The 25,071-nt window shown below is 39.5% G+C and overlaps 1 protein-coding gene across 1 annotated transcript in view; it reads right to left on the bottom strand.

Annotated features, from left to right (window-relative positions):
- Nucleotides 1-1,803: 1,803 nt before the first annotated feature.
- Nucleotides 1,804-25,071, bottom strand: part of LOC107574217 (stonustoxin subunit alpha-like) — a 40,920-nt gene continuing 17,652 nt past the window's right edge. Inside the window, 1 exon segment of the mRNA XM_016260677.1 lies at nt 1,804-1,830. Coding sequence (XP_016116163.1) covers nt 1,804-1,830 — 27 coding nt within the window.

The following is a 25,071-nucleotide window of genomic DNA, read 5'->3' as shown; positions in this document are numbered from 1 at the left end:
CGTCACTTTAACGGAAATGACGTGCTTGTTAGTCGCCCTGATGGACTGATGATGAGCGGACGCATCACAAGGCTCTGCTAAGTTAAATACGTTTAAGTTTAAAATCAGTGCTGTCGCAAGCCAAAAGGACAGTAAAGAAGATTTTCATAAACTCAAAGACCTCTATTCATGACAAGCAGCCAATGAGTTCTCACGGCATTGTGGCGTTAAGACGTCAAAGGCACGAAAGACATAAAGAAGACGACCCTAAGAATAAAACGCCCGTTCTAAAGAACCAACCTGTGTCTGTTGTCGTGAAGAGAGCTACACCTTTAATATAATAAAATTTAAATCCTTTAATATTCTTTTATGTGAGTTTGTGAAAATATATCAGAGCTTCATTTATTTTTAGAAAGTCTGAAACTTTGTTTCTCTGTCAAAATATTTATTATCTTAATGTATTTGTCTGTCTTTATCTTCTACCTGTTTGTTTCAATTTTTGCTCCTTGTTTTTAATAGTAACACGCTTCACTATGAAACACACAGAACATATTTATTCATGAAAAATCGCAGCCTTTGTAATTTCATAATCGCACTAAACCAGATCGCAGTTTGCAGCCCTGAGCTTTCACTCTTTCTGATTCTTCTTGTGACTGATGATGAGCGGACGCATCACAAGGCTCTGCTAAGTTAAATACGTTTAAATTTAAAATCAGTGCTGTCGCAAGCCAAAAGGACAGTAAAGAAGATTTTCATAAACTCAAAGACCTCTATTCATGACAAGCAGCCAATGAGTTCTCACGGCATTGTGGCGTTAAGACGTCAAAGGCACGAAAGACATAAAGAAGACGACCCTAAGAATAAAACGCCCGTTCTAAAGAACCAACCTGTGTCTGTTGTCGTGAAGAGAGCTACACCTTTAATATAATAAAATTGAAATCCTTTAATATTCTTTTATGTGAGTTTGTGAAAATATATCAGAGCTTCATTTATTTTTAGAAAGTCTGAAACTTTGTTTCTCTGTCAAAATATTTATTATCTTAATGTATTTGTCTGTCTTTATCTTCTACCTGTTTGTTTCAATTTTTGCTCATTGTTTTTAATAGTAACACGCTTCACTATGAAACACACAGAACATATTTATTCATGAAAAATCGCAGCCTTTGTAATTTCATAATCGCACTAAACCAGATCGCAGTTTGCAGCCCTGAGCTTTCACTCTTTTTTTATTTGTAGGTTCAAAATCAGAAGGTAATCGTGCCGCATCACGCACACCATAAACATCATCACAACACTCAGTGAATTATTCTCTTCAGTGTGCATTTGGTTTAAAATTAAGTGTTTTATAATGGATGCTGGCTGAAGGTGATTTAGATTTTACAGTGGTCAGAGGTTTAGTGAATTATGAGAATTAAAAAGTACTTGTTTATTTAATATAGATATATATATAAAATAAAGGAGGGTGTGTGAGTTCCTGCAGGTCGAGCACTGATAACTTCATCATATGAGATGTTTTCCTGCTGTTCTCAGATCAGTCACAGGGTGGCAGTCATCACATTCACTTCTAGGACTCCAGAAAAACTGCAAATAGTCAAAAGGTTGGAATTCAATTAAATATTTTGGGGGGAAAAACAGTGCTATTTTAGTATAACAATAATGCATTTTATTTGCAATGCACTTTTCTTAAACCCAAAGCGCTACAGTAAAACTAAAACACAAAAAATACAAGAAGAAATTAAAAACAACCTTGAAAAATGTGTCTTAGCTTTTTAAAGTGATCCAGGTTTGGTGAAGTGCTGATATAGAGTCCGTGTTTGCTGTGTTTCAGACCGGATCCAGTGCCAGAGAGTCCTGTGGAAAACCCTTAGTACAGACATCCACACTCTCATGAATAAACTCATATCAATAAATCAAAAATAAATAGAAATGAATAAAACCATAACTTCCAGTCGGGCTGAGTGTGAAATATTGCTTACTGAATACTGCAAAAGTTCACAGACGCTGCTGAGAGAAACGAAAGATTGGGTCCAGCTGCTTGAATAAACTATATTTAATACAAACATACGAGAAAGAGAACAAAAACAAGAACCAGAAGCTGGGTATCGCAAGCACGATGCTGCGCTGAAACACTAACTAAACTTTACATTATTGTCTTAAAATAGGCTTCTTTTTCTGCCGAGATGTTTTGCTTTTAAACATTATTTTAGTTTTCCCCCAGGTTTAATATCAGGTTTAATTCAGTGTGTTGCTTGCCATTTCTTAAACGTTTGTGATATTTATCAGCAATTTCTGATTAAAAGTTGTTTCTATACTACATTTATTTCAGTGTAGGAAGGACAATGAAGAACAATAAAACACATTCATTCATTCATTTGTAAATTAATGAATCATACATTTAATAAAACATTTATTCAATGAATAAGTTCAATAAATAAAAATAATTTTTATGAGGTCAATTCATTGTCATCAAGTCAAGTTACATAACTTTCTATAGCACTTCATACAATATAGATTGTTTCAAAGCAGCTTCACAGTAATAAACAGGAAAATATCATGTTGCAAACGTCATCAGCCATGAAACTAGTTCAATTTAAGAACTGCAGGAGATAAGGGTGTCATTATTCAGGCCAGGTTCATCGAGCGTCTCGCAGCTGCTGGTTTGTGCTCTCAGACGCATGCGGATCCGAAAGAAAAGGGCAAAAGGGCAAAGGTCACAGAACTGATGAGGGCTAGAGGTTTCACAACACTTTCAGCTGCAGTGGCACAAGTTACATCACATCCAGAGGAAACGTGTGTGTGTGTGTGTGTGTGAGAGAGTGTGTGTGAGAGTGTGTGTGTGTGTGAGAGTGTGTGAGTGTGTGTGTGTGAGAGAGTGTGTGTGTGAGAGAGTGTGTGTGTGAGTGTGTGTGTGTTCGGCCACCTGGAGGACAAACACATCTCAGGGTGACAGGTCTGTCCGAGCGGAAAACTCAAACACACAATAACCTTGTAAAGCAGAAAAGGATTTCAAACTTGTAATTAATAAGTTCACGCATCTTTAACTCTCTCTTTATTCATGAGCATCTGCCTCCTCTGACCCTCAGAGCCGATGGAGTTATTGCATAGTAAACAGCTGCAATCAGACCTTTGCTCATTTCTCAGACTGTGGAGGAAGTAGAAATACATCTGAAGAAAGTGAACGCCGGACGTCCTGTTGACTTTCTCCGTCTGAAGATGATGAGAAACTCTCGCCGCTGCCAAAGAACAAAACGGCCCACAAAGTTAGGATGCGGTACTGAGCTGAACTTATGGACGGACAGCCAGACGAACCGCTGATCGTCAGTAATAACACTCACGGTGATATTTGTTTACACACATATGCACACTCTCACACTCACACACACACACACACACACATGCACGCACACACACACACACTCACACACACACACATGCACTCACACACACACACTCACTCACACTAACGCACTCACACTCACTCACTCACTCACACTCACACACTCACTCACTAGCAGCCTACGTTTAATGCAAATGTGGATGGAATAGCCTTCTAGAGGTTATAATGTATTATAATGGTCTCAATATATATATAGAGAGAGAGAGAGAGAGAGAGAGAGTGAGTAACTGGAACATAGTATAATATATTCTATATATTCATTGTAAAATTATATAGACGACAAATAAAGTTTTGTTTTGTTTTCAAATGTGGCATATATTTGAATGCATTTCTTCGATTGAATTATTCATTGGCACATAATATATTTATGTAAATATATTTTGGAACTTATTTTAGCATATGTTTTGTATATTTTGAAATATATTTAAAATAAACGTTTGAAAATATATTTTTTTTATGCTGTATGTGACACAATAAATCAATAACCACTGACTGTAGCATCATCACCACTGGACTTCTCAGAATTTTATCATAAAATTATTAAATTATTATTTTTTTTTTTTACCACAACAAGAATAGCTTGTACAGTGAGAGAATTGCAAGATTTACTCTTCATTACTTTAGTCTGTATCCATTAGTCTGCATTTACATTGCTTTCAAATGTAGTCCATCCAATAAAAGTTTGGGCGTAATTGTTTTTCTCTCATTAAAGCAAAGGTATGTTTTAAATAAATGCACATAACTTGGAGACAAAGTTTTGATAACAGAATTGAAAGATCTAGCGGCAGAGGAAGACCATACAAAATCATAAAGTCATTCTTCATTCATTTTTAAATAAACCCAAAACAAAATGATACCTCTGTCATACCACTTGCCAATAAAAAGAGATTTTCCACAGATTAAAATATTTGAATTACTCCAAAGAATTTCTTTGTGGGGAGAAAAGTTGTGCACGTAACACAGTTTCCAAGCAAGTAAAGCTTGTTGGTGAAAATGAGAGAAATCAGTCGTTTAGAAGAGATAGAACTGCATTTGAAAAGACAATCCAGCTTTAGTACCAAATTGAATTATTACTACAAAGAAGTCATTCTAAATGAACTAACTAATTCTTTGAAATCCAAAACCCACAGGAAGATCCCACTCATTTAACCGCCTTGTTTATAAATCACTGGATATAATCATCTGCTGAATGAAGACAGGCTTTTACGATCTCTTATCTCTGCGCACAGTGAAGCTCAACAGAACTTGTTCGGATAAACTGTGGATGATTTATCATTGATTTGGCACAAAATACATGCAGTGACTCCAGATTCTCATGCTTTTAGCAGCGCATCCATAAGAGCAGAAATGATTTATTTTCATCATGTGATTTTTCAGTGTTACTGCAGTCAGTGTCAGTTTGCAAATTCATTTAGTTTTCACACAACAAATATTGAAATGCTTTATCTGGATTTTCCAGTAGGGTGTAGTTTTTAAATTGATTAGGGATTACGGAAATACATTTTGGTTTTTGCTCATTTCATTTCATAAGCTTTGAAATTTCAACGTGAAACATCTTTGAGCTTGTGTCATTAGTGTTAATTACATTCATAACGAATGCTTAATTTCTGCTGGCACCTGATGGTTGCTGTCCTAGAAACACTAATAATCGATATTTTTTGTTATAGTGTTGCCAAATCATGTCCAAAAATACGTTTTTTTTTTTTGAGGAGACTTTAATATTTGATCTACTCTAAATAAAACCATAAGTTACATTTGACATAATATTGTGTGTGTGTGTGTGTGTGTGTGCATGAGTGTGTGAGTGTGTGTGTTTGTGTGAGACTGAGTGTGTGTGAGAGTGTGTGTGTGTGTGTGTGTGTGAGTGAGTGTGTGTGTGTGTGTGAGTGTGTGTGAGTGCGTGTGTTTGTGTGAGGGTGAGTGTGTGTGAGAGTGTGTGTGTGTGTGTGTGTGTGAGTGCGTGTGTGTGAGAGTGTGTGTGTGTGTGTGTGTGTGAGAGAGAATATACTTCAGTTCATCTTTAGTTGGACTTCAGCACTACTTCCACACAATTAAAGAGCATTAAGTACAGAATTAGTTGTTTCAAATCTAGCAGGCTTTAAGTATATGGGTTTAGTGTACTAATATAAACATTTTAGTGTATTTTTTTCACTATAAGGTACAGATGAAGACATATGTAGTTTGTGTTTTCTGATTAGAGATGGGCGTTTCACAGCTGAGTGAAACACGGAGCACAAACGAATGGTTTCTTCAGTCAAGTTCAGGTGAGATCTGAGCAGATGTCGCTGTATGAAGCTCGTCTCGCAGTCAGACGTGATTCTGAATATGTGTGTGAGAGTGTGTGTGTGTGTGTGTGTGTGAGTGCGTGTGTGTGAGAGTGTGTGTGTGTGTGTGTGTGTGAGAGAGAATATACTTCAGTTCATCTTTAGTTGGACTTCAGCACTACTTCCACACAATTAAAGAGCATTAAGTACAGAATTAGTTGTTTCAAATCTAGCAGGCTTTAAGTATATGGGTTTAGTGTACTAATATAAACATTTTAGTGTATTTTTTTCACTATAAGGTACAGATGAAGACATATGTAGTTTGTGTTTTCTGATTAGAGATGGGCGTTTCACAGCTGAGTGAAACACGGAGCACAAACGAATGGTTTCTTCAGTCAAGTTCAGGTGAGATCTGAGCAGATGTTGCTGTATGAAGCTCGTCTCGCAGTCAGACGTGATTCTGAATATGGAAATACCTTCAAATCAATTATGAATCATTTCTTTTGCATTTCATGAAGTGCTTCACTTGTGTCTTTGGAGCACATGCAGTGATGTGAAGATGGAAATGTGTGTGTTCTTAGAGTGTGTGTGTGTGTGTGTGTGTGAGTGCGTGTGTGTGAGAGTGTGTGTGTGTGTGTGTGTGTGAGTGCGTGTGTGTGAGAGTGTGTGTGTGTGTGTGTGTGTGAGAGAGAATATACTTCAGTTCATCTTTAGTTGGACTTCAGCACTACTTCCACACAATTAAAGAGCATTAAGTACAGAATTAGTTGTTTCAAATCTAGCAGGCTTTAAGTATATGGGTTTAGTGTACTAATATAAACATTTTAGTGTATTTTTTTCACTATAAGGTACAGATGAAGACATATGTAGTTTGTGTTTTCTGATTAGAGATGGGCGTTTCACAGCTGAGTGAAACACGGAGCACAAACGAATGGTTTCTTCAGTCAAGTTCAGGTGAGATCTGAGCAGATGTTGCTGTATGAAGCTCGTCTCGCAGTCAGACGTGATTCTGAATATGGAAATACCTTCAAATCAATTATGAATCATTTCTTTTGCATTTCATGAAGTGCTTCACTTGTGTCTTTGGAGCACATGCAGTGATGTGAAGATGGAAATGTGTGTGTTCTTAAATCAAGATGCATTTACTAGATAATGACATAAGATATTTAGCCTGGTTTCCTGAGGGGGAAAAAATCTGAATTAAGTTAATTTTGCTTAAAGCAAGTAAAATTATGCCAGTGTGGGAAGAAAATAATCTTGTTTTAAGACCCCACTGGCAGATAATTTGACTTTACATCTTATATCATTTTGCTTATCTAGTAAATGCATCTTGATTTAAGAATTTTTAGATATTTTGTCTAGAAACAAGAAAATTTTATTTCTGAATGTTCTCCTAATGCTCAAAACATCCAGTTTTTAAATGGTTTGTGTGAACAAGGGAAAGTTACATTGTATCATTTTTCAAACATTATAAAAATGTTACTTTTGAATGTTCTCTGAATGTTCTGAAACAAGTAGCAACATTTAAAAAAAAAACATTAGATGAACGTCCAACTTCGATGTTTTCCAAAATCAAATACGCCATGAACGGTGTATAACAATGTTTTTGTGCTAATGTTTTGAGAACATTATTAAAGACAGGATAACTTTGGACAAATGTAATGGAAGAGCGTTTGTTCCTAGCTTTGAGAGAACCTTTGTAGAACGTTAAGCAAAGCTCAGAAGGTTTCCGGCTGTCGTGTTATTAATGATGATTTTATCTGCCTGTGTGATTCTGCAGCAGATCATCCGCTGGTTTTGACCGGTTAACCCGTGACTGCGTCATTCACATTCAGATGTGAGACAACCGAGAGGTTGATGGGATCAGACGGTTATGAAGTTATTCATCATTATAGTGTTATCATTACTCCAGTCTAGTACGGTAAAACTACAGCTTTAATCACAATACTCCCATGACTTCATGACTTACTTCATGAGACGAGACGAGGAGAAGAAACTGCTCAAACGTCACCGGATCAGAGAGACTTTACTACACTTTTACTATATCTGTGCTGTAAAATTACACAGCGTTCTGCAGAATGAAAAGACTGGCTCACTCTGAATTGAACTGAGTGTGAATCACAGGAAAACAATCATCTTTAAAGTTATCCAAATGAAGTTCTTAGCAATGCATATTACTAATCAAACATTAAGTTTTGATATATTTACGGTAGGAGATTTACTAAATATCTTCATGGAACATGATCTTTACTTAATATCCTAATGATTTTTGGCATAAAAGAGAAATGTATAATTGTGACCCATACAATGTATTGTTGGCTATTGCTACAAATATCCCCCAGCGACTCAACACTGCTGCAGCAGGGTCACTAATTCAATTTAAAGCTATTAAAGCTATTATCCCAACCTCTATTCAAATTCAGGAATTAAACTATTACATTAAACAAATTGTGAATGATGCACAACATGCCTTTGATGTTTTTATTGAGCATCATGTGATTTCCCAAAACTCCCCTCATCATCCACTAGATGACAGTGATTCCTGCTCAACACTGTCTTATCTCCCTGTTCAACAGAGAGAGTGTGTGTCAGTATGAGCATGTTATCAGTGCTCTTCTCTTGACTCATAAACACACGAGTTTGTAGGATATTTACTTCATCTGCTCAGGTGAGATGCCAGCAGTTTGAACCATTTCAGCGGCGCACAAAATTACAGTTTAAAATCAGTATATGATCATAGTTCACTCACATTCGCTGAAAATATCAGTACATTAGTTATTCCGATTCAACACACTATTATTAAGCAGCAGTGAGGACTAAAGCGGTTTAACCCTTTATCAGAAACCAGCTCTCTCACATCAGCCCTGATCCTAAACCAGCTTTCTTATATGACATAGTTTTATTATATAGTTGAGCAGCGCAGGAGTTTCCGTCTGAACTGAGATTTGTTCTCAAACTGATAACAGCTCATCTAGTGTCATAATTACACAGAAACACAGCACTTTCAGCTGCAAACCCAATGGACCCATAATACTCCACTGATAAACCATCTCTCTCTCACACACACACACACACACACACACACACACACACAGACGTCTTGTGGTTTTGTTGTGCTCAGATTATTCCACATATCCCAGAACTGATTATGGTTTATTGAATGTTCTATTTCTTGTAAACTTTTGGTCAGATGGTGCTGCTTTTTTGCTCTAATTGTGTCTTTGTATTGTTTTAGATTTGAACAGTATTCAGTTCTTATGTTGGTGTTGTATGCTTCTTTATGTTTCAGATTTGATAATTTTCTAAGTTGTTTTCTTAATGTTTTGCAGTCTGAGTCAAACCATTTTTCATCTTTTGGTGTTTTTTTGTGTGAATTTTTTGCCTTTCTTTTTCAATTCACTTATATTTGCTGCTTTTTTAAATATGTAATTGATTTCATTTGTAGCCAAATTAATACCATCTTTAGTTGTTTCAGATGTCTTATTCATAAATATAGAGATTAGATTCTTCAGTTCTTCAGAATTCAGGGCTTGAATAAATTTTTCTGCACTGTCTGCAGTCCATTTGTATCTCTGCTGGACCTGATACATTTTGCAGGTTTCCAGCTTGTTTTGTTCTGCTGTGTGATTTGTTTTAATATAAATGTTAGTTTGGTTATGGTCAGAAAGTGGAGTTTGCTGTTTGACAGTGAATGCACTGAAGGAGGACGGGTCCATGTCAGTGATGGCATAGTCAACTACACTAGCTCCAAGACCTGAACAACACGTGAACCTCCCTAAAGAGTCCCCTCTGCCATTAAGTATGTACAGGCCTAGAGCTCGGCAGAGCTGCACTAACTCTGAACCATTTTTATTTACAGTTTGGTCAAGATTATCCATAAGATTTTTAAAGATAAACCTCTCTCTCTCTCTCAGTCTCTCTCTGTGTGTCTCTCTCTCTCTCTCTCTCTCTCAGTCTCTCTCTGTGTCTCTCGCCCCTCTGGCCTTCAGTAGCATCTGTAAGTCCATATGTCAAATGCCTGTGAGCTGCTGATAATCATCTATTTATTTATTGTGATCATGAATTAAACATCCATCAGTGTGTTTTTCTCTCATCATTGAAGCCTGATTTATGATAATTCTTCAGTCTGATCTGACATTCACACACTCCATCAGTGACAGAATACTGTACAAAATTATATGATCCATAAATCATAGCAACAAATTATGATTCGTCGCGTCCAGTGACCCAGAAAACATTCCTTCATTGACATTAAATACTGTAACATTTGTTCAAATCATCAGGTCTTTAACAATGTTCTCCAAACATCAGCACAAAGGCATTTATACTGTACATCATTCATGGAGAGTTTTTCTGAAGCATTTTGCTGAATGTTTTTTTTAATGTTACATTGTGTTACTTTCAGAGAACATTCAACAGTAGCTATGCGTCCATCACCTATTTTTATGAAAACGTATGCGCTTAACTAAGTAGGATAAATGTCTTATCTGGTTGGAAAACATGCGCATATATTACGATGGAAACACTTTTACAGAATAAATTCCCTAAAATGCTCGAGCAAAGTCTCGTCACAGTGCTTCGTTATAATGAACTCCCAGAACTGCAGACTCTGAAAACTAGATAACATGACTGCATTTCGTCTGCGCGCTCTGAAGCTCGTAATTTATTGTATTCAGAAATTATTATATACTGAGCCTTTGTCACGAATTCAGTCCATGGACTTCCGTTTATTCACCACCAGATGTCACCCTTTCCATTACATTGACTCTCGCACTACACAAACTGTTGCATAGCACCCTGGACTACATTTCCCATCATTCTTTGCACAATTTGCACACTGCCCTGATTGCACTCATTGCACACAGCTGTTTCTAATCACCTCACTCACTATATTACACCCACTCTAACCACCTTTCTCGGTTGAGTATTGTTTAGCCTGTACCCCTTTCCGAGTCTCCGTGTTTTCCTTGTTTTGCCTTGCCTGTTTCTGCGGTTTCTGATCTTTGCCTGTTTTCTTGGATTTCTCCCTCTCGTCTCGCCCCTTTGATTCTGTCTGCTGATTGGTGACCTTCACTAGCCCTAGGACTATTCTTGTGTTTTGCCCGCCATATACCTGTTTGCCATTGTTTTGACCCTGCCTGTGTACTACGTCTCTTTAATAAAGCCTGCAGATGGATCCACACGTCTCGCGTCTCGTCAGCCCCGTTACAGCCTTCTCCTGCTGCAGCAAATGTAACTGTTCTCGGTGATATTTAGTGCAAGTTAATCAGGAGGTGATGATTTTGTTCTCTTCAATGCACTGGATGGAGGCGCATAAGTTTAATTCATAACTTTGGATGGAAACATAGCTAGTAACATTCCCATAATGTGTGCACTGCAAAAAATGATTTTCTTCCTTAGTGTTTTTGTCTTGTTTTCTGAAAATATTATTCAGATTGTTAGTTTTTGCTTAAAACAAGTAAAATATCTGCTAATAGGGGAAGAAAAATCATCTTAATTCAAAGGCTAAACCAGGTTATTTTTCTTGCTCCATTGGCAGATATTTCACTTGTTAAGCAAAAACAAACTAAATTCGGGTAATTTTTTCAGAAAACCAGACAAAATATCTTGTCATTTTACTTGTAAATGCATCTTAATTCTAAAATTTGTAGATATTTTTACTAGAAAATTATTTTTTTGCAGTGTGCTAACATCTAACGTTCTCTCAGCGTTTGTTCATAATATTAATAGAACGTTGATCTGATCTTTATTTATATTGTTTTTAATAATATTCATAAAACATTGTTTATACATCATTTGTGTAAAGTTGTAAAATGTTTCATTTGGATGTTTGTCTACTGTTTATTTCTACTTTCAGAACATTTAGAGAACGTTAAAATGATTGCTTGTGAAGTGCTGAAATGGAACTTTCCCCTTATGTTTTTTTTGTGCTAATTTTAATCTTTTTGAAATATCAGAAACAATCAGAACTTGTGTTTTATAGCCAGGAATATTTATAGTTCATTACAGTTGAACTGAAACTAAAACATTTTTGTTACTCTAACATTAATGGAAATAAAATTTAAAAAATAAATAAAACTTTTTAAATAACAATTAAAATCTCTATGAAGTGTAGAACAAAATTACTAAAACTTTAAGTAAATAAAAATGGAAATGGAAAAAATAGAAATAAAAACTTATTCAAAATATTATAAACTATAATATTACTAAAAAAATCTATGTTTATAAGTTAATGGGAAAATGATCAAAGTGTTCTTATATGATTGTTCGCTGGGATGACGTGAAAGGTCAGGGATAGAGCTCCAGCTAATAAATATTTACATTTTTATTTATTTATATATTGATTAACTAAAAATGATATATTTTACATTTTGGTACATTTTGGTGTGTAATTTCTCAGCCGGAATCGATGTGTGATTAATTTGTGATTCATTAGGTTAATTAAATGAGCACTGCATGTAAATGATAATAGCTAGATTAAAGAGTTGAATGGCTTGGCAGCTCTAGTTTGAAAGCTTATATGTTGCTGTGTTGTCCGGGTCATGCAGTGAGAAGGGTTTCTCCAGCAGGGAATCTAGCTCTGCTCCATCATTCCTGCTGACAGTCCAGCGCTAGACGCCCATCTGAGGCTGATTAACACAGCGGAGGAGGAAGAGCAATGGCTGCGGCTCACGTGATGAATTCAGACGCTGTGATGGAAATCAGGTTAAACGTGCTCTTGACCTACTGCTCTCAATGCTCTCTATATCGGGATCCAGCTGTAGACCGGTCATTAGCGTCTGTTCTGTGGGATTGCAGGAGAAGCAGAGTCAGCTGGCTGTTTAACCGACTCTGGTTAAAGGAACACTCCACTATTTCTGAAAATAGGCTAATTTTCCAGCTCCGCTGGAGTTAAACGGTTGAGTTTCACCGTTTTCGAATCCATTCAGCCGATCTCCGGGTCTGGCGGTAACACTGTTAGCTGTAGCTTAGCATAGATCATTGAATCTGATTAGACCGTTAGCATCTCACTCAAAAATGACCAAAGAGTTTCTATATTTTTCCTATTTAAAACTTGACTCTTCTGTAGCTACATCGTGTACTAAGACCGACGGAAAATGAAGAGTTGTGATTTTCTCGGCCGATATGGCTAGGAGCTATTCTCTCATTCCGGCGTAATAATCAAGAAGCTTTGCTGCCGTACCGTGTGTGCAGCAGGTGCAGTGATATTACACTGCGCTTGGAAATAGACTAACTTCCGTCAACATAACCAACGTGACCAGCTGCTTGCACAGGGAGCGTGCTGGGGACTACGTAATATCATTGCGCCTGAAAATAGAATGTTTAGATTATCAGCATCGGCCAATACGTTTTTTTTTTTCAGTTTGGCTGATATTTGGCATTTTTTTGATTATCGGCATCAGCTCATTTCTTTTTTGGCCGACATTTGCTGTTTTTTTATTATTGGCATTGGTTAATTTTTTTTTCTTTGGCTGATATTCAAAATATTTTAACTATCGGCATCGACAACAAATTTTTTTTTTTCAGTTTGGCTGATAGTTGGCATTCTTTTAAATGATTGGCAATCAGCTAATAGTTTTTCTGTTTAGCCGATATTTGGCATTTTTAAATTATCGCATTGGCCAGTAATGTTTCCAGTTTGGCCGATGTGTGGGAGAAGGACTGTTATTTTGACGGCACTGAGAGCGCCAGCAGCTTCCATTCGGTCGTCATTATGCCTTGAAACTGTGAGGCACTTCTTGAGAGAATAGGCTTGTTTGAGATGCGCCTTGTTCTTCATAGTTCTTACACTTTTGATGAAATATTGTCCGAAACCAGAGTTTTAATTAATCAAATATTAAATTATGGCATACTGTATCAAAAGCTTTTCTAAAATCCAGAAAAAGTATTAAAGGGTCTCCATTTAATAAATGACTATACTGCACTAAATCAATAACTAAACGGATATTAGAGGAAATGTGTTGACCTTACATGTGAATCCACATTGAGTTTAATCAATTATCTCATTTAATGCATTTTTCATACGTTTTGCAAAAATTGATGCCATTATTTTATAATCATTATTTAGTAATGAGATAGGTCGCCAATTTTCTAATAAAAGGATATCTTTTTGACGTTTAGGGATCAAGGGGATAACACCTTGTTTAAGTGATGTAAGGGTTCTTTGTTGATGGCCTCTTCATATACCGCTAACAGGAATTTAGATATATTATTTATAAAAACATTATAAAATTCTGATGTAAGCCCATCATTTCCAGGGGATTTGTTGTTTTAAGAGCTTTTATACAGAATTCAATTTCATTTAGAGAAAGGTCTTGAGAACACTCCGTTTTACTTTCTAAAGGCAACGTTTTTGGACGTTTTATTGTTTTAAAAAGAATTACGTTGTCTTGATCCTCTCCTAAAGAATAAATATCTGCGTAATATTTAGAAACAAATTCAGAAATCATGCCTAGGTCCTCAGTATCAGTGCTGTTAATTTTTAATTTTCTAATCAAGTTTATTTCTGCATTCCTCTTCTCAAGACTAAAAAAGTATAAAAAGGCAGAACAGACTTAACATTGTAACTCTTGAAACATGTAGTCATGTTTAAAGCTATTGATTCTAAAACGTATTTATACTGCATATTGTCTATATGTTTATATTTTATATATATAAAAATGTTTTACTATGTAGTGTCCTTTAATTTGGAGGAAGAGAAACTGGGGGAGTGGCTTTATTGCATCAGACATGTGTCACTTTGCTTGAAGCTGATTGGTCAAATTTGGGTTTGAGCTCTCTAAACCAGAACATAACCTGGAGCAGGTCAGCTGTGGAGTGTAAGTTACTAAGGCAATGAATGCCGCTAAAAGCCAAGCCACTTTCATGGTACCTAAAACCCAGGATTGGTGCAAACTAAACTGAAACTTATCTGGCTAGCAGCTAATCTGGCTTCATGGTACTGGCCCCGGGTTGGCTTTATCGGGTTTTGTCAACTCAAAACTTACTCTGAAACTCTGAGTTTGTTCATCTCGCTTCGTGCTACAGACCACAAGACATCGCATCGTGAGGTAAGAGCAGCAGCAGCGGTGATATCTGTGGCTCATGATATGATTTCTGATGGTTTGTGATGCTGTTTTACAGTGTTTTTATGTGAACTGGTGGAATCGAGCTCTTCTGATGAGATGAGATGTTTTCAGCTCCTATTAGTCGACTTTTATCCATTAGAGTACGTCTGGAAAGGATTAAATGTGCAGGGTTTGATTTGTTGTGGTAGTGTACGATTGGTGACGTCATCTGAACTTGGTTTGCATTTGGGTGCATTGAAGCCACTGTCTCGTATTAAATAAATAAAAAAAAGATATTGATTTGAACTTTTATTTTTAATGACTCGTCTGTCATGCACTCATGTAAGACTAATTATACTAATGATAATATATTTTTATAACTATAAACCTATTTCTATGATTGTTAGCCTGCCCCGGTTTCTTTATATTACTGTAGCTATAATGCATTTTAACTACGTATATTTGAATGCATTTTTAGTATGTTGTACGTTGAAATTAAATTTAAAAACTGTGACCGTAATTGCATGCATTCATAAAAACTGGATGAGGGTGGAACGGGAAGTGTGTCATTTATGAGCTGAACAAGCAAGATGATGATTTTAGTGTTTATAGTTGGAGAGGCTGAAACATAACGCATACACTGCAAAAAAAGATTTTCTTCCTTTGTATCTTTACCTTGTTTTCTTAAATATCTAAAAATTCTGGAATTAAGATGCATTTACTTGACAAGTAAAGTGACTTAAAATAGTATGTCTTGTTTTCTGAAAATATTATCCAAATGTAGTTAGTTTTTGCTTAAAACAAGCAAAAATATCTGCCAATAGGGTCAGAAAAATAATCTTGTTTAGCCTTTGAATTAAGGGTTGTGACGTCAGTGCCGTGATGACCTATGTTTGTATCCTGGATAGTGATGCAGTCTAGTTTTGAAGCCTTGCTGCTGTCATGAGGCTCAGCACACGTCTGGAGCGCCTCTGATTGGCCGCTGCGCTCATGTGCTCGGCAGACTCGCTTGTGATTGGCTGCTGGTGTAAACACAACCCTAACAGATTCAACACACATCATTCATAATTCAGCATACTTTACAGGTCAAATATGAGGTACATTTATGTACCATCAACCAACCAAATCAAATCACTGATGGTTAGATTTAGAAAGACAAATGTACACAACCTTGTTTGGAATAATTACAATTTTTAATGTTTTTGTTTTCTTCTGCTCAGCAAGGCTGCATTTATTTGATTAAAATACAGTAAAAACAGTAGAATATTATTGTAATGTAAAACAGCTGTTTTCTGTGTGAATATCTGTTAAACTGTAATGTATTTCTGTGATGCGCAGCTGTATTTTCAGCATCATTCCTCCGGTCTTCAGTGTCACATGATCTTCAGAAATCATTCTGAGAGCCATAGTTTTAAATTTTAATCATATTTTACAATATTAATTTTTTTTATGTATTTTGTCAGCTGTGTGTTATTGCTGGGACAATTAATAAATCCATCAAAGGAAACTGTAGGATGACCACGGCACTCTTGCAGATTAAAAAGCCTTTATAGATAATAATAAATCCATATTTAATTTGATAATAGGAAAATAATATTCAGTTTATGATTTGATTGTTAAAAATCCTCTTTATGAAGGATTTATTATTTTAAAAAACATGGAAATTAGTAGAAATAAGTTAACACAAACTCTTGTTTGCATAAGATAAACAGTAAAATTATTATTTGTTCAGTTCTGAAAAATACACAGACAATTTGTAAAAGTGGTGAATATTATGTCAGTGTCTGTGTTTCCATATCATACAATATTGATATTTATCACGATAGTCATTTACCATTAATAAAGGAAATTATTTCCATTTTAACATTTGTTAAATTTGAACATTGTTTATAATTAAATTGATAATAAGATACATTTTAATTTAGGGCCTCATGAAATCAGTTGTATTTTTCACCAAATTTTGAGGATAATTTATTAGATTTTTTCTGGATTCTGTATTTTATGATTTAATAGATTTATCATCAAAAATGCTGTCTAATGTATTAATAAAACAATTTAGTCAATGTTTTTAAATGTAATCAAATATAACAATTAATTTACAATAAAACAGTGCATTTTAATTTTTTTATCAAATAAGATGCTGCACGACAGAACTGTAGGCCTATAAATTAATAGAAAAATATGAAATTCCTTTATATAATATCATTATTATTAATGCTTTAAGAAATAGTGTTCTGTGTACAGTAGCTACCACTTTTCTGTCACAATTTCTTCAAGTTAAACTGGACTTTTATGTTGGCGGTTTGTGCTGAAGGTCTGAGAGTCTCAGTGTGTGTTTGACGGTGATTTTTCTCAACATAAACGCTGTAAAGCTGCTGAAGTGACTGTGAGAGCAGCTCTGGAGATGAAGTTATGCGCTCATATGTTGAAACACTGTGAGCGTCACGCGTGTTTGAGTTTGTGTATCAGTCCAAACTACGGCTCTCATTCACACAGAACATACAGATGATTATTAGATTGCCTTTATTTCTGCTCTTACATTCATCCATATCCAGTCAAAATGTCCAGAGCTCATCATACATTTCATCAGGATCTCAGTATATCGAAACAGTTGCCTTGTCCTAATACTCACACTTGCGTGTTGGCTCGGTCACGTGTGTGAGCTGACGGAGGGTTTCTCGAGGGTCAGGGAATGGGTCGAGGCGTGTTTGGAGGGAATCTCCTGTGGTTCCTGCCCCGGAGGCTCTGGCGCCACTCCACGTCTCTATCGCCGCACACATGTCCATCTGTCAGAGACTCGCGCTCAAGATGTTCCTGAGATCCCCACGCTTCTTCATTCGCTCGGCTTGTGCTCCGGTGACTGGCAGCCGTGTGAGTTTCTCCGGGACCTCTGGCCATCTGGATGAGCGCGAGTATTCAGAGCTGTCACACACAGACACTTCTGCTGCTACATTAAAAACAATAACCAGCCATGAATATTTCATACTGCCCTTCAAACCGGATGTTTTACATGCTTTTATTGAAATCCCGTGCGTCGATCAGAGAAAGTTTGCTTTAGTCAGAGCTGTTTGGTCGGGTTTTGGCCCGTGGCAGATGTTCATCTCAGCTTTACTTCAGAGGAATGAAGCAGTCAGAGTAATGGAGGATTCTGGCATGCTTTAATATTCATAGCACTTCAGTCGTGATTAAAGATGTTTGCACTTTTGTTTAACACAGGATGAAAGTCTAGAATGTTACAACAGCTACTTTGATAAAGCCCAGATATTTCCAGATGATTTCCATCATTAAACCTGACATGATCTGAACTCACACACTCACACACTCTCACTCTCTCTCTCTCTCTCTCACACACACACACACACACACACACACAGTCTCACACACAGTCTTACACACATACACACACACACACACAGTCTCACACACACTCTCACGCACGCACGCACACGCACACACACTCACGTACACACACACTCTCACGCACGCGCACGCACGCACACACACACACTCTCACACACAGTCTCACACACACTCTCACGCACGCACACACACACACACACACACACACACACTCTCCGTCTGTCTGTTACTCATCCAGTGTGATAAATATAAATCTGTATTGTGAGGGATGGAAGGCATCTCCTCCTGAAGCTCCTGAGTCTCTGATCGGATTCATCAGACTGAAATACTGTAGAAGAATAAAATGATCAGAAAGTAGACGTAATTTTGAACTATTAGTCTAGTAGGGTTGCAAAGGGAGGAAAATGTCTGGTAAATTCTGGACACTTTCCAGGATTTTGTGGAAATTGTCAGAAAATTTCCGCCCCTTTGCAACCCTAATTTCTAATTGAATTCCAGTATTATGAGATGGTAGAATGATGTAAAAAATAATAATTCAGCAAAAAGTCTTTAATTTATATAATTATATCTAGCAATGTTTATATGCATGGAAATGTACTCGGTTACTAACGTAACCTCGGTTCCCTGAGATACGGGAACGAGTACTGCGTCTTGCTAGACGCATATGGGAAAAAGCCTTTTTTCTCCTGAACTGAAGCCTATTCATTCACGCAGTGAAACTTCACGGCCATTGGTTCGTACAGATCTTAAAATAAGAACCAATGCTGCATGAGCCTATGGCGACGAAGCCCGCCAAAGCCCGCCAGAATGGGCGGGGCATCTGACTATATAAGCGGGCGCTCGCCACAGGATTCTCAGGTTTACTTTGACTGAAGCGACGACTGAGTCGTGCAGCTACATAGCACGGCAAGCAACGCAGTACTCGTTCCCGTATCTCAGGGACCCGAGGTTACATTAGTAACCGAGTACTTGCCTTTCTATACTTCACTCGTACTGCGTCTTGCTAGACGCATATGGGAACAGTCCAATCACGTCGTGCTAATGTAGTGGAACGAAGTCAACAATAACCCAAGGCTAAAACGGGCTAAGCTTTCTAGGTCACACCCGGCCTGGTTAATCATTCCAGAGTATACCCGCAACTTCGACACCCGGGGGTCGAGAGCTAACAGGTGAACAATACCAGAGAACTTGGGCGCAGTACTCTAGAGAGTCTTTGCTTTGTAACCGGAAACCCCTTGGTGCGGTTACCGAAGCTGACAAGAGTTGTTCCGATCGCCTATAGGGAGCGGAACGCTCAATATAGATTCTCAACACTCTGACGGTAGGGGGACGAGGCGGATTCAGCCTCCTTTCACCCTTCAGGAAGCGGATGACCGCGCTATTTTTGCCCACTGATTGGCCCTCATAGGGACATGAGAGGCCGCTATAGCCGCCACATAGACTTTGAGTGTGGAAGGGGAGCGACCCTTATCCAGCAGCTCTTGTAGAAATGACAGCACCTCTGCTAATTTGGAAGTGAGAGGGTCTTTGCCGCGGTTTAAACACCAGGCGGAGAAAAAAGACCACTTTAAGGCATAGAGGCGTCTCGTAGACGGAGCTCTAGCCTCCGAAATTGTGTTTAAGAATCGCTCTGGGAGGCACGAAGGCTCCCGTCGAGCGGCCAGAGGTGCAGGGCCCAGGATGCCATAATGTCCCGTTCGCTTGAGAGAGGAGATCCCGTCTCAGTGGAACAGGCCAAGGGGCCGCTATCAGTAGCTGAGTCAGCTCTGATAGCCACAGCTGGTTCATCCAAAGGGGGGCTACCAGGAGAACCCTGTGTTTTTGTTCCCACACTCGCCTGATTACCTGTGGGATCAGAGCGATCGGGGGGAAAGCATAGAGAAGGAGGTTGGGCCAATCGTGGGCCAACGCGTCCCTCGTCTTTGAGAAATAAATTTGGCAGTGAAAGTTGTCTTCTGAGGCGAAGAGGTCTACCTCGGCCTCTTTAATACAGATTTTCTGAACCGTTTGCGGATGGAGGGTCCACTCTCCTGAGGGGACATTGCTCCTTGATAACATGTCCGCTCCCTGGTTCAATTTGCCCGGTATATGCGCTGCCTTTAGCGAGTGCAGGTTGGGTTGAGCCCACTCTAAGAAGCGCTGCACTAGCATGAAGAGACGCTTTGAAGAGACGCCTCCCTGGCGATTTATGTAGGACACAACCGACATGTTGTCTGATCGGATTAGCACATGGTGCCCTTTCAGGACTGGCAGGAAGAACTGACAGGCTCGACATACTGCTAAAATTTCCAGGCAGTTGATGTGGAAGCCTTTTTCCGCCTTCGACCAGTGGTCGAAGGTCAGTATGCCCTCGCACAGCGCCCCCCAACCTGAGTTGGAGGCATCTGTCGTGACAACTGTCCATCTGTGAACCATCCCCATGACCACACCCTGTTCCATCCAGCGGGAGCTCTTACAGGGGGTCAGGGCTGATACACAGGCCTGACTCACCCTGATATGCAGGCGTCCGTGCAAAATTCAGCTCTTGGCAAAATTGCCCCCGAGTCCCAGGCACTCCAGGTGGCTGAGGAGGAGGGTCCTGTGAGATATTAATTCTGCCTCCGACTGGGCCAGAATGAGCCAGTCGTCAAGTTAATTGATAATACGGATTCCCCTCTGTCTTAGAGGGGAGAGAGCCGCATTCATGCACTTCGTAAAAGTGCGGGGGCAGGGATAGCCTGAAGGGAAGGGCCGTATATTGATAAGCCACTCCTCGAAGGCGAATCTCAAGAATGGCCTGTGACGAGGGGCTATCTGGATGTGAAAGTATGCATCCTTCAGGTTCAGAGAAAAAACCAGTGGGATCAGAGCGATCGGGGGGAATCGCTCTGGAACGCGAGGATCTGTTGCGAGGATCTGTTTCAGTGTAATCATCCTGAACGACCTCTTCATGATGGCGCGATTCAGGTGTCTGAGATAGAGAATGGGTTGGAGGACACCATCTCTTTTTTGGGAACGAGGAAGTAACGGCTGTAAAAGCCTGACTCGCTCTGGGCTGGAGGAACCTTTTTCATGGCTCCTTTTGCCAGCAAATTCATCACCTCTGAGCGCAGTACGTGAGCGTCCACGCTCAGCACTGAGGTGGGGACCACGCCGCTGAAGCTCTTACGAGTAATGGAAGAGGGAGTTTGCCTGGTCAAAGAGCTGCATGGAGAGTGATACAAGCGGGGCCTTGCCGGCTTTTAATCACTCACGCCTGATCGATCATACCCGCGAGTTTGCCATTTCTGCCTCAAAGTAACTGGGAGGAGAGAAACACTAGAGCATAGGAGGCGGGGCTTAGCGATGCACACACAAATGCGAAGCCGCCCCTCCTTTTGCCAGCAAATTCATCACCTCTGAGCGCAGGACAGGGTGCTCTGCACGGAGGTGGGGACCATGCCGCTGAAGCGCGGGGGTCTTCGAGCGAATTGGAGTGAATATCCTCACTTTATTATGCCCATAACCCATTCCGACACCCCGGGGATGGCCTGCCAGGCCTCAGCCCGTGTAACGAGGGGCTGAATTAACTCGGGTGACTGGCCGCATGGGGGCAGAACACGTATGAGTGATGGAAGAGGGAGTTTGCCCTTTCTGCCTCCGAGTAACTGGGAGGAGAGAAACACCAGAGCAGGGGAGGCAGGGCTTAGCGACGCACACACAAATGCGAAGCCGCCCGCGTTTCGCTTTGATCTGCCTGGGAGGATTAAGCTGCTTGTATAACGAGGTGCACCGATCCCCATGTGTAACACATACCGATTACAGCATGCATGATGTGTGTAGAGGTTTGCTCAATTCTGATCGTTCAACCCATGAGCTCGTCATTGCTTCCTCTGAAGTAGCTGGGAGGAGATCAAAGTAACTGGGAGGAGAGAAACACTAGAGCATAGGAGGCGGGGCTTAGCGATGCACACACAAATGCGAAGCCGCCCGCGTTTCGCTTTGATCTGCCTGGGAGGATTAAGCTGCTTGTATAACGAGGTGCACCGATCCCCATGTGTAACACATACCGATTACAGCATGCATGATATGTGTAGAGGTTTGCTCAACTCTGATCGTTCAACCCATGAGCTCGTCATTGCTTCCTCCGAAGTAGCTGGGAGGAGATAAACATGAGCGCGGGGAGGCGGGGCCCCCATAGTGCAGCCATAGTGACACACACACAGATGAGGCTGCCTCCAGTGAAGGTCACTCACGCCTGATCGATCATACCCGCGAGTTTGCCATTTCTGCCTCAAAGTAACTGGGAGGAGAGAAACACTAGAGCATAGGAGGCGGGGCTTAGCGATGCACACACAAATGCGAAGCCGCCCGCGTTTCGCTTTGATCTGCCTGGGAGGATTAAGCTGCTTGTATAACGAGGTGCACCGATCCCCATGTGTAACACATACCGATTACAGCATGCATGATGTGTGTAGAGGTTTGCTCAATTCTGATCGTTCAACCCATGAGCTCGTCATTGCTTCCTCTGAAGTAGCTGGGAGGAGATAAACATGAGCGCGGGGAGGCGGGGCCGCCTTCCGCGAACGAACGGGGGCAACTGCTTTTTTAAAAGCGGCCTGTGTCTGTGAGCGCAGCCATAGTGACACACACACAGATGAGGCTGCCTCCAGTGAAGGCGGTCCGCGAGCGGAGAAGAGCGAAACTCATGCTCGAGTGAGCATTCCGTCTCGGCCGAAAGAACAGTCTCTGCGTGGGGTCTGTCCAGACAGATGACATATTCATTGCTCTTCTACATTGTGCGTGAATGAATAGGCTTCAGTTCAGGAGAAAAAAGGCTTTTTTCCCATATGCGTCTAGCAAGACGCAGTACGAGTGAGGTATCGAAAGGGAACTTCTAATTATAATGTCTATATTTTTTCTTCTTTATTTACTGCACTTTTTTATTTTCATTTCTTTGCTGTTTCTTTTCCACTGTCATAGTCTTCTGCAAATGGTATATGTTGATGTCACTTTCTCAACTGGTCTATCATGCTCCACTGTCATAGTCTTCTGCAAATGGTATATGTTGATGTCACTTTCTCAACTGGTCTATCAACCCCAATTTTTCAAAAAAAAAAAAAAAGCATTACAAAAAATGTTTAATGAAAGGTGATGCATTATGGAAAATTAAGTGTTTTTGATTCACAAGAACAAAACCCATCTATCTACAGTATACAGTCTTCAAAAGGCACATTAATGCTTTTAAAACATTTTTAAAAATGTGTTTTCAGTAACATTTATATCAGTAACACGCTACAATAAGATCCCATTAGTTAATGCATTAACTGACATTAACTAGCAATGAGCAATACATTTGTTATCTTAGTAATCTTTGCTAAAGTTAGAACGAGTACTGTTAGTGCATTAAACGCAAAAGTTGCAACAGATGCAACTTTTGGTTTTAATAGTATATGTTAATAAATGTTGAATTTAACTCTAGAAGTATTGATCATTGCTAATTCATTTTAACTAGTGTAGTTACTTATACAACCGTAACAAATGAAACCTTACTGTTGTCGTACATAAGATTGTGTTTGCAGTTGTCATTTAATAATTGAAGCTCATTCTGAGTGGAGTTAATCTGACTGGATCTCAACCTGATGACATTTAGACTCTGATGCATTATGGGAAGATCATCAAATCATAACCTCCCTCAGCATTGAGCAAACTTCATATTCTGCATCGATCAGCTGCACACAGTTATGAAAGCGAGCTGATCCCGTGTCACGCTGTGCAGTTGCATCGGTTATTTTTACTTCCAGTTTGCTGCATTGATATTTCAGCGTGAACATCCTCTGGATTTGAGATCTCAGTTCAGTCAGAGGAACGATGAGTGATGTGAACATCATGCTGCTGTTTCATTGTTTTCCTCACTTTTATCTTGCGTTCTCTCTGATTAATGGTTCACGAGTTCATCACACTGTCCTGTTCTGTGAGTTTGAGCTGGTTCTGTCGGAGCGTTTCTGCTCGGGATGATGAATTTAGCGCCGCAGTTTCACCTCTGCAGGAATCAGTTGCTAGGAAACGATTATCACAGGAATACATCTCAGCGCTAAACTTTCAGAACACTGTTAAACACTCAATTAAATGAATCTTCATTCACACATGACTCTGTGAAAATCCCATTGAGGTTTGCAGTGCAGTGACTCTGGAATCATATGAAGGGAACTGTAGATGCAGCTGCTTGATGGAAACTTGTTCCTTCAGTCATTTTAAAGCATTATAAACTGCTTTATTAAGTGTGATGTTAATCAGGCAAACACAGCGGCGGATACGGTTGCCATGGTTCCTGTAATCCTGCATCGGTGCGTCTGAAGAAACAGAGGCATGTAATCATCTGCTGTGGCTTAATTAGAGCTTATTAGCTTCATGTCCAGTCCGCGGGCGAAAGTCAAGTGCTTCATAGCACAGCGGCTAAATAAAGACTGATTTCACTGCACTTATTTCTTGGAAACAAAGCAGCACACAGTGAAAGAGTGTTGAGATCCTGCTGGAACGGGTTTAAACACATCAAATCATGCTGAGCTAAAAGTGTTACACTCTCAGAAGTGTGTGTGTGAGAGAGAGTGTGAGCGAGTGTGTGTGTGAGATTGTGTGAGAGAGAGTGTGAGTGTATGTGTAAGTGAGTGAGTGTGTGTGTGTGAGAGAGAGTGTGAGCGAGTGTGTGTGTGAGTGTGTGTGAGAGAGAGTGTGAGCGAGTGTGTGTGTGAGTGTGTGTGAGAGAGAGTGTGAGTGTATGTGTAAGTGAGTGAGTGTGAGTGTGTGATAGAGTGTGTGTGAGTGTGTGTGTGAGATTGTGTGAGCGAGTGTGTGTGTGAGTGTGTGTGAGAGAGAGTGTGAGTGTATGTGTAAGTGAGTGAGAGTGTGTGATAGAGTGTGTGTGAGTGTGAGTGAGTGTGTGTTTGTGTGTGAGTGTGTGTGTGAGTGTGAGTGTGTGATTGTGTGTGTATGTGTGTGAGTGAGTGTGTGTTTGTGTGTGATTGTGTGTGTGTGTGTGTGAGTGAGTGTGTGTGTGTGTGAGTGT

This window comes from Sinocyclocheilus grahami, unplaced genomic scaffold, assembly GCF_001515645.1.
Source record: "Sinocyclocheilus grahami isolate Dianchi unplaced genomic scaffold, SAMN03320097.WGS_v1.1 scaffold2151.1, whole genome shotgun sequence".
NCBI lineage: Eukaryota > Metazoa > Chordata > Actinopteri > Cypriniformes > Cyprinidae > Sinocyclocheilus > Sinocyclocheilus grahami.
This window is presented reverse-complemented; position numbering and strand designations above follow the sequence as displayed.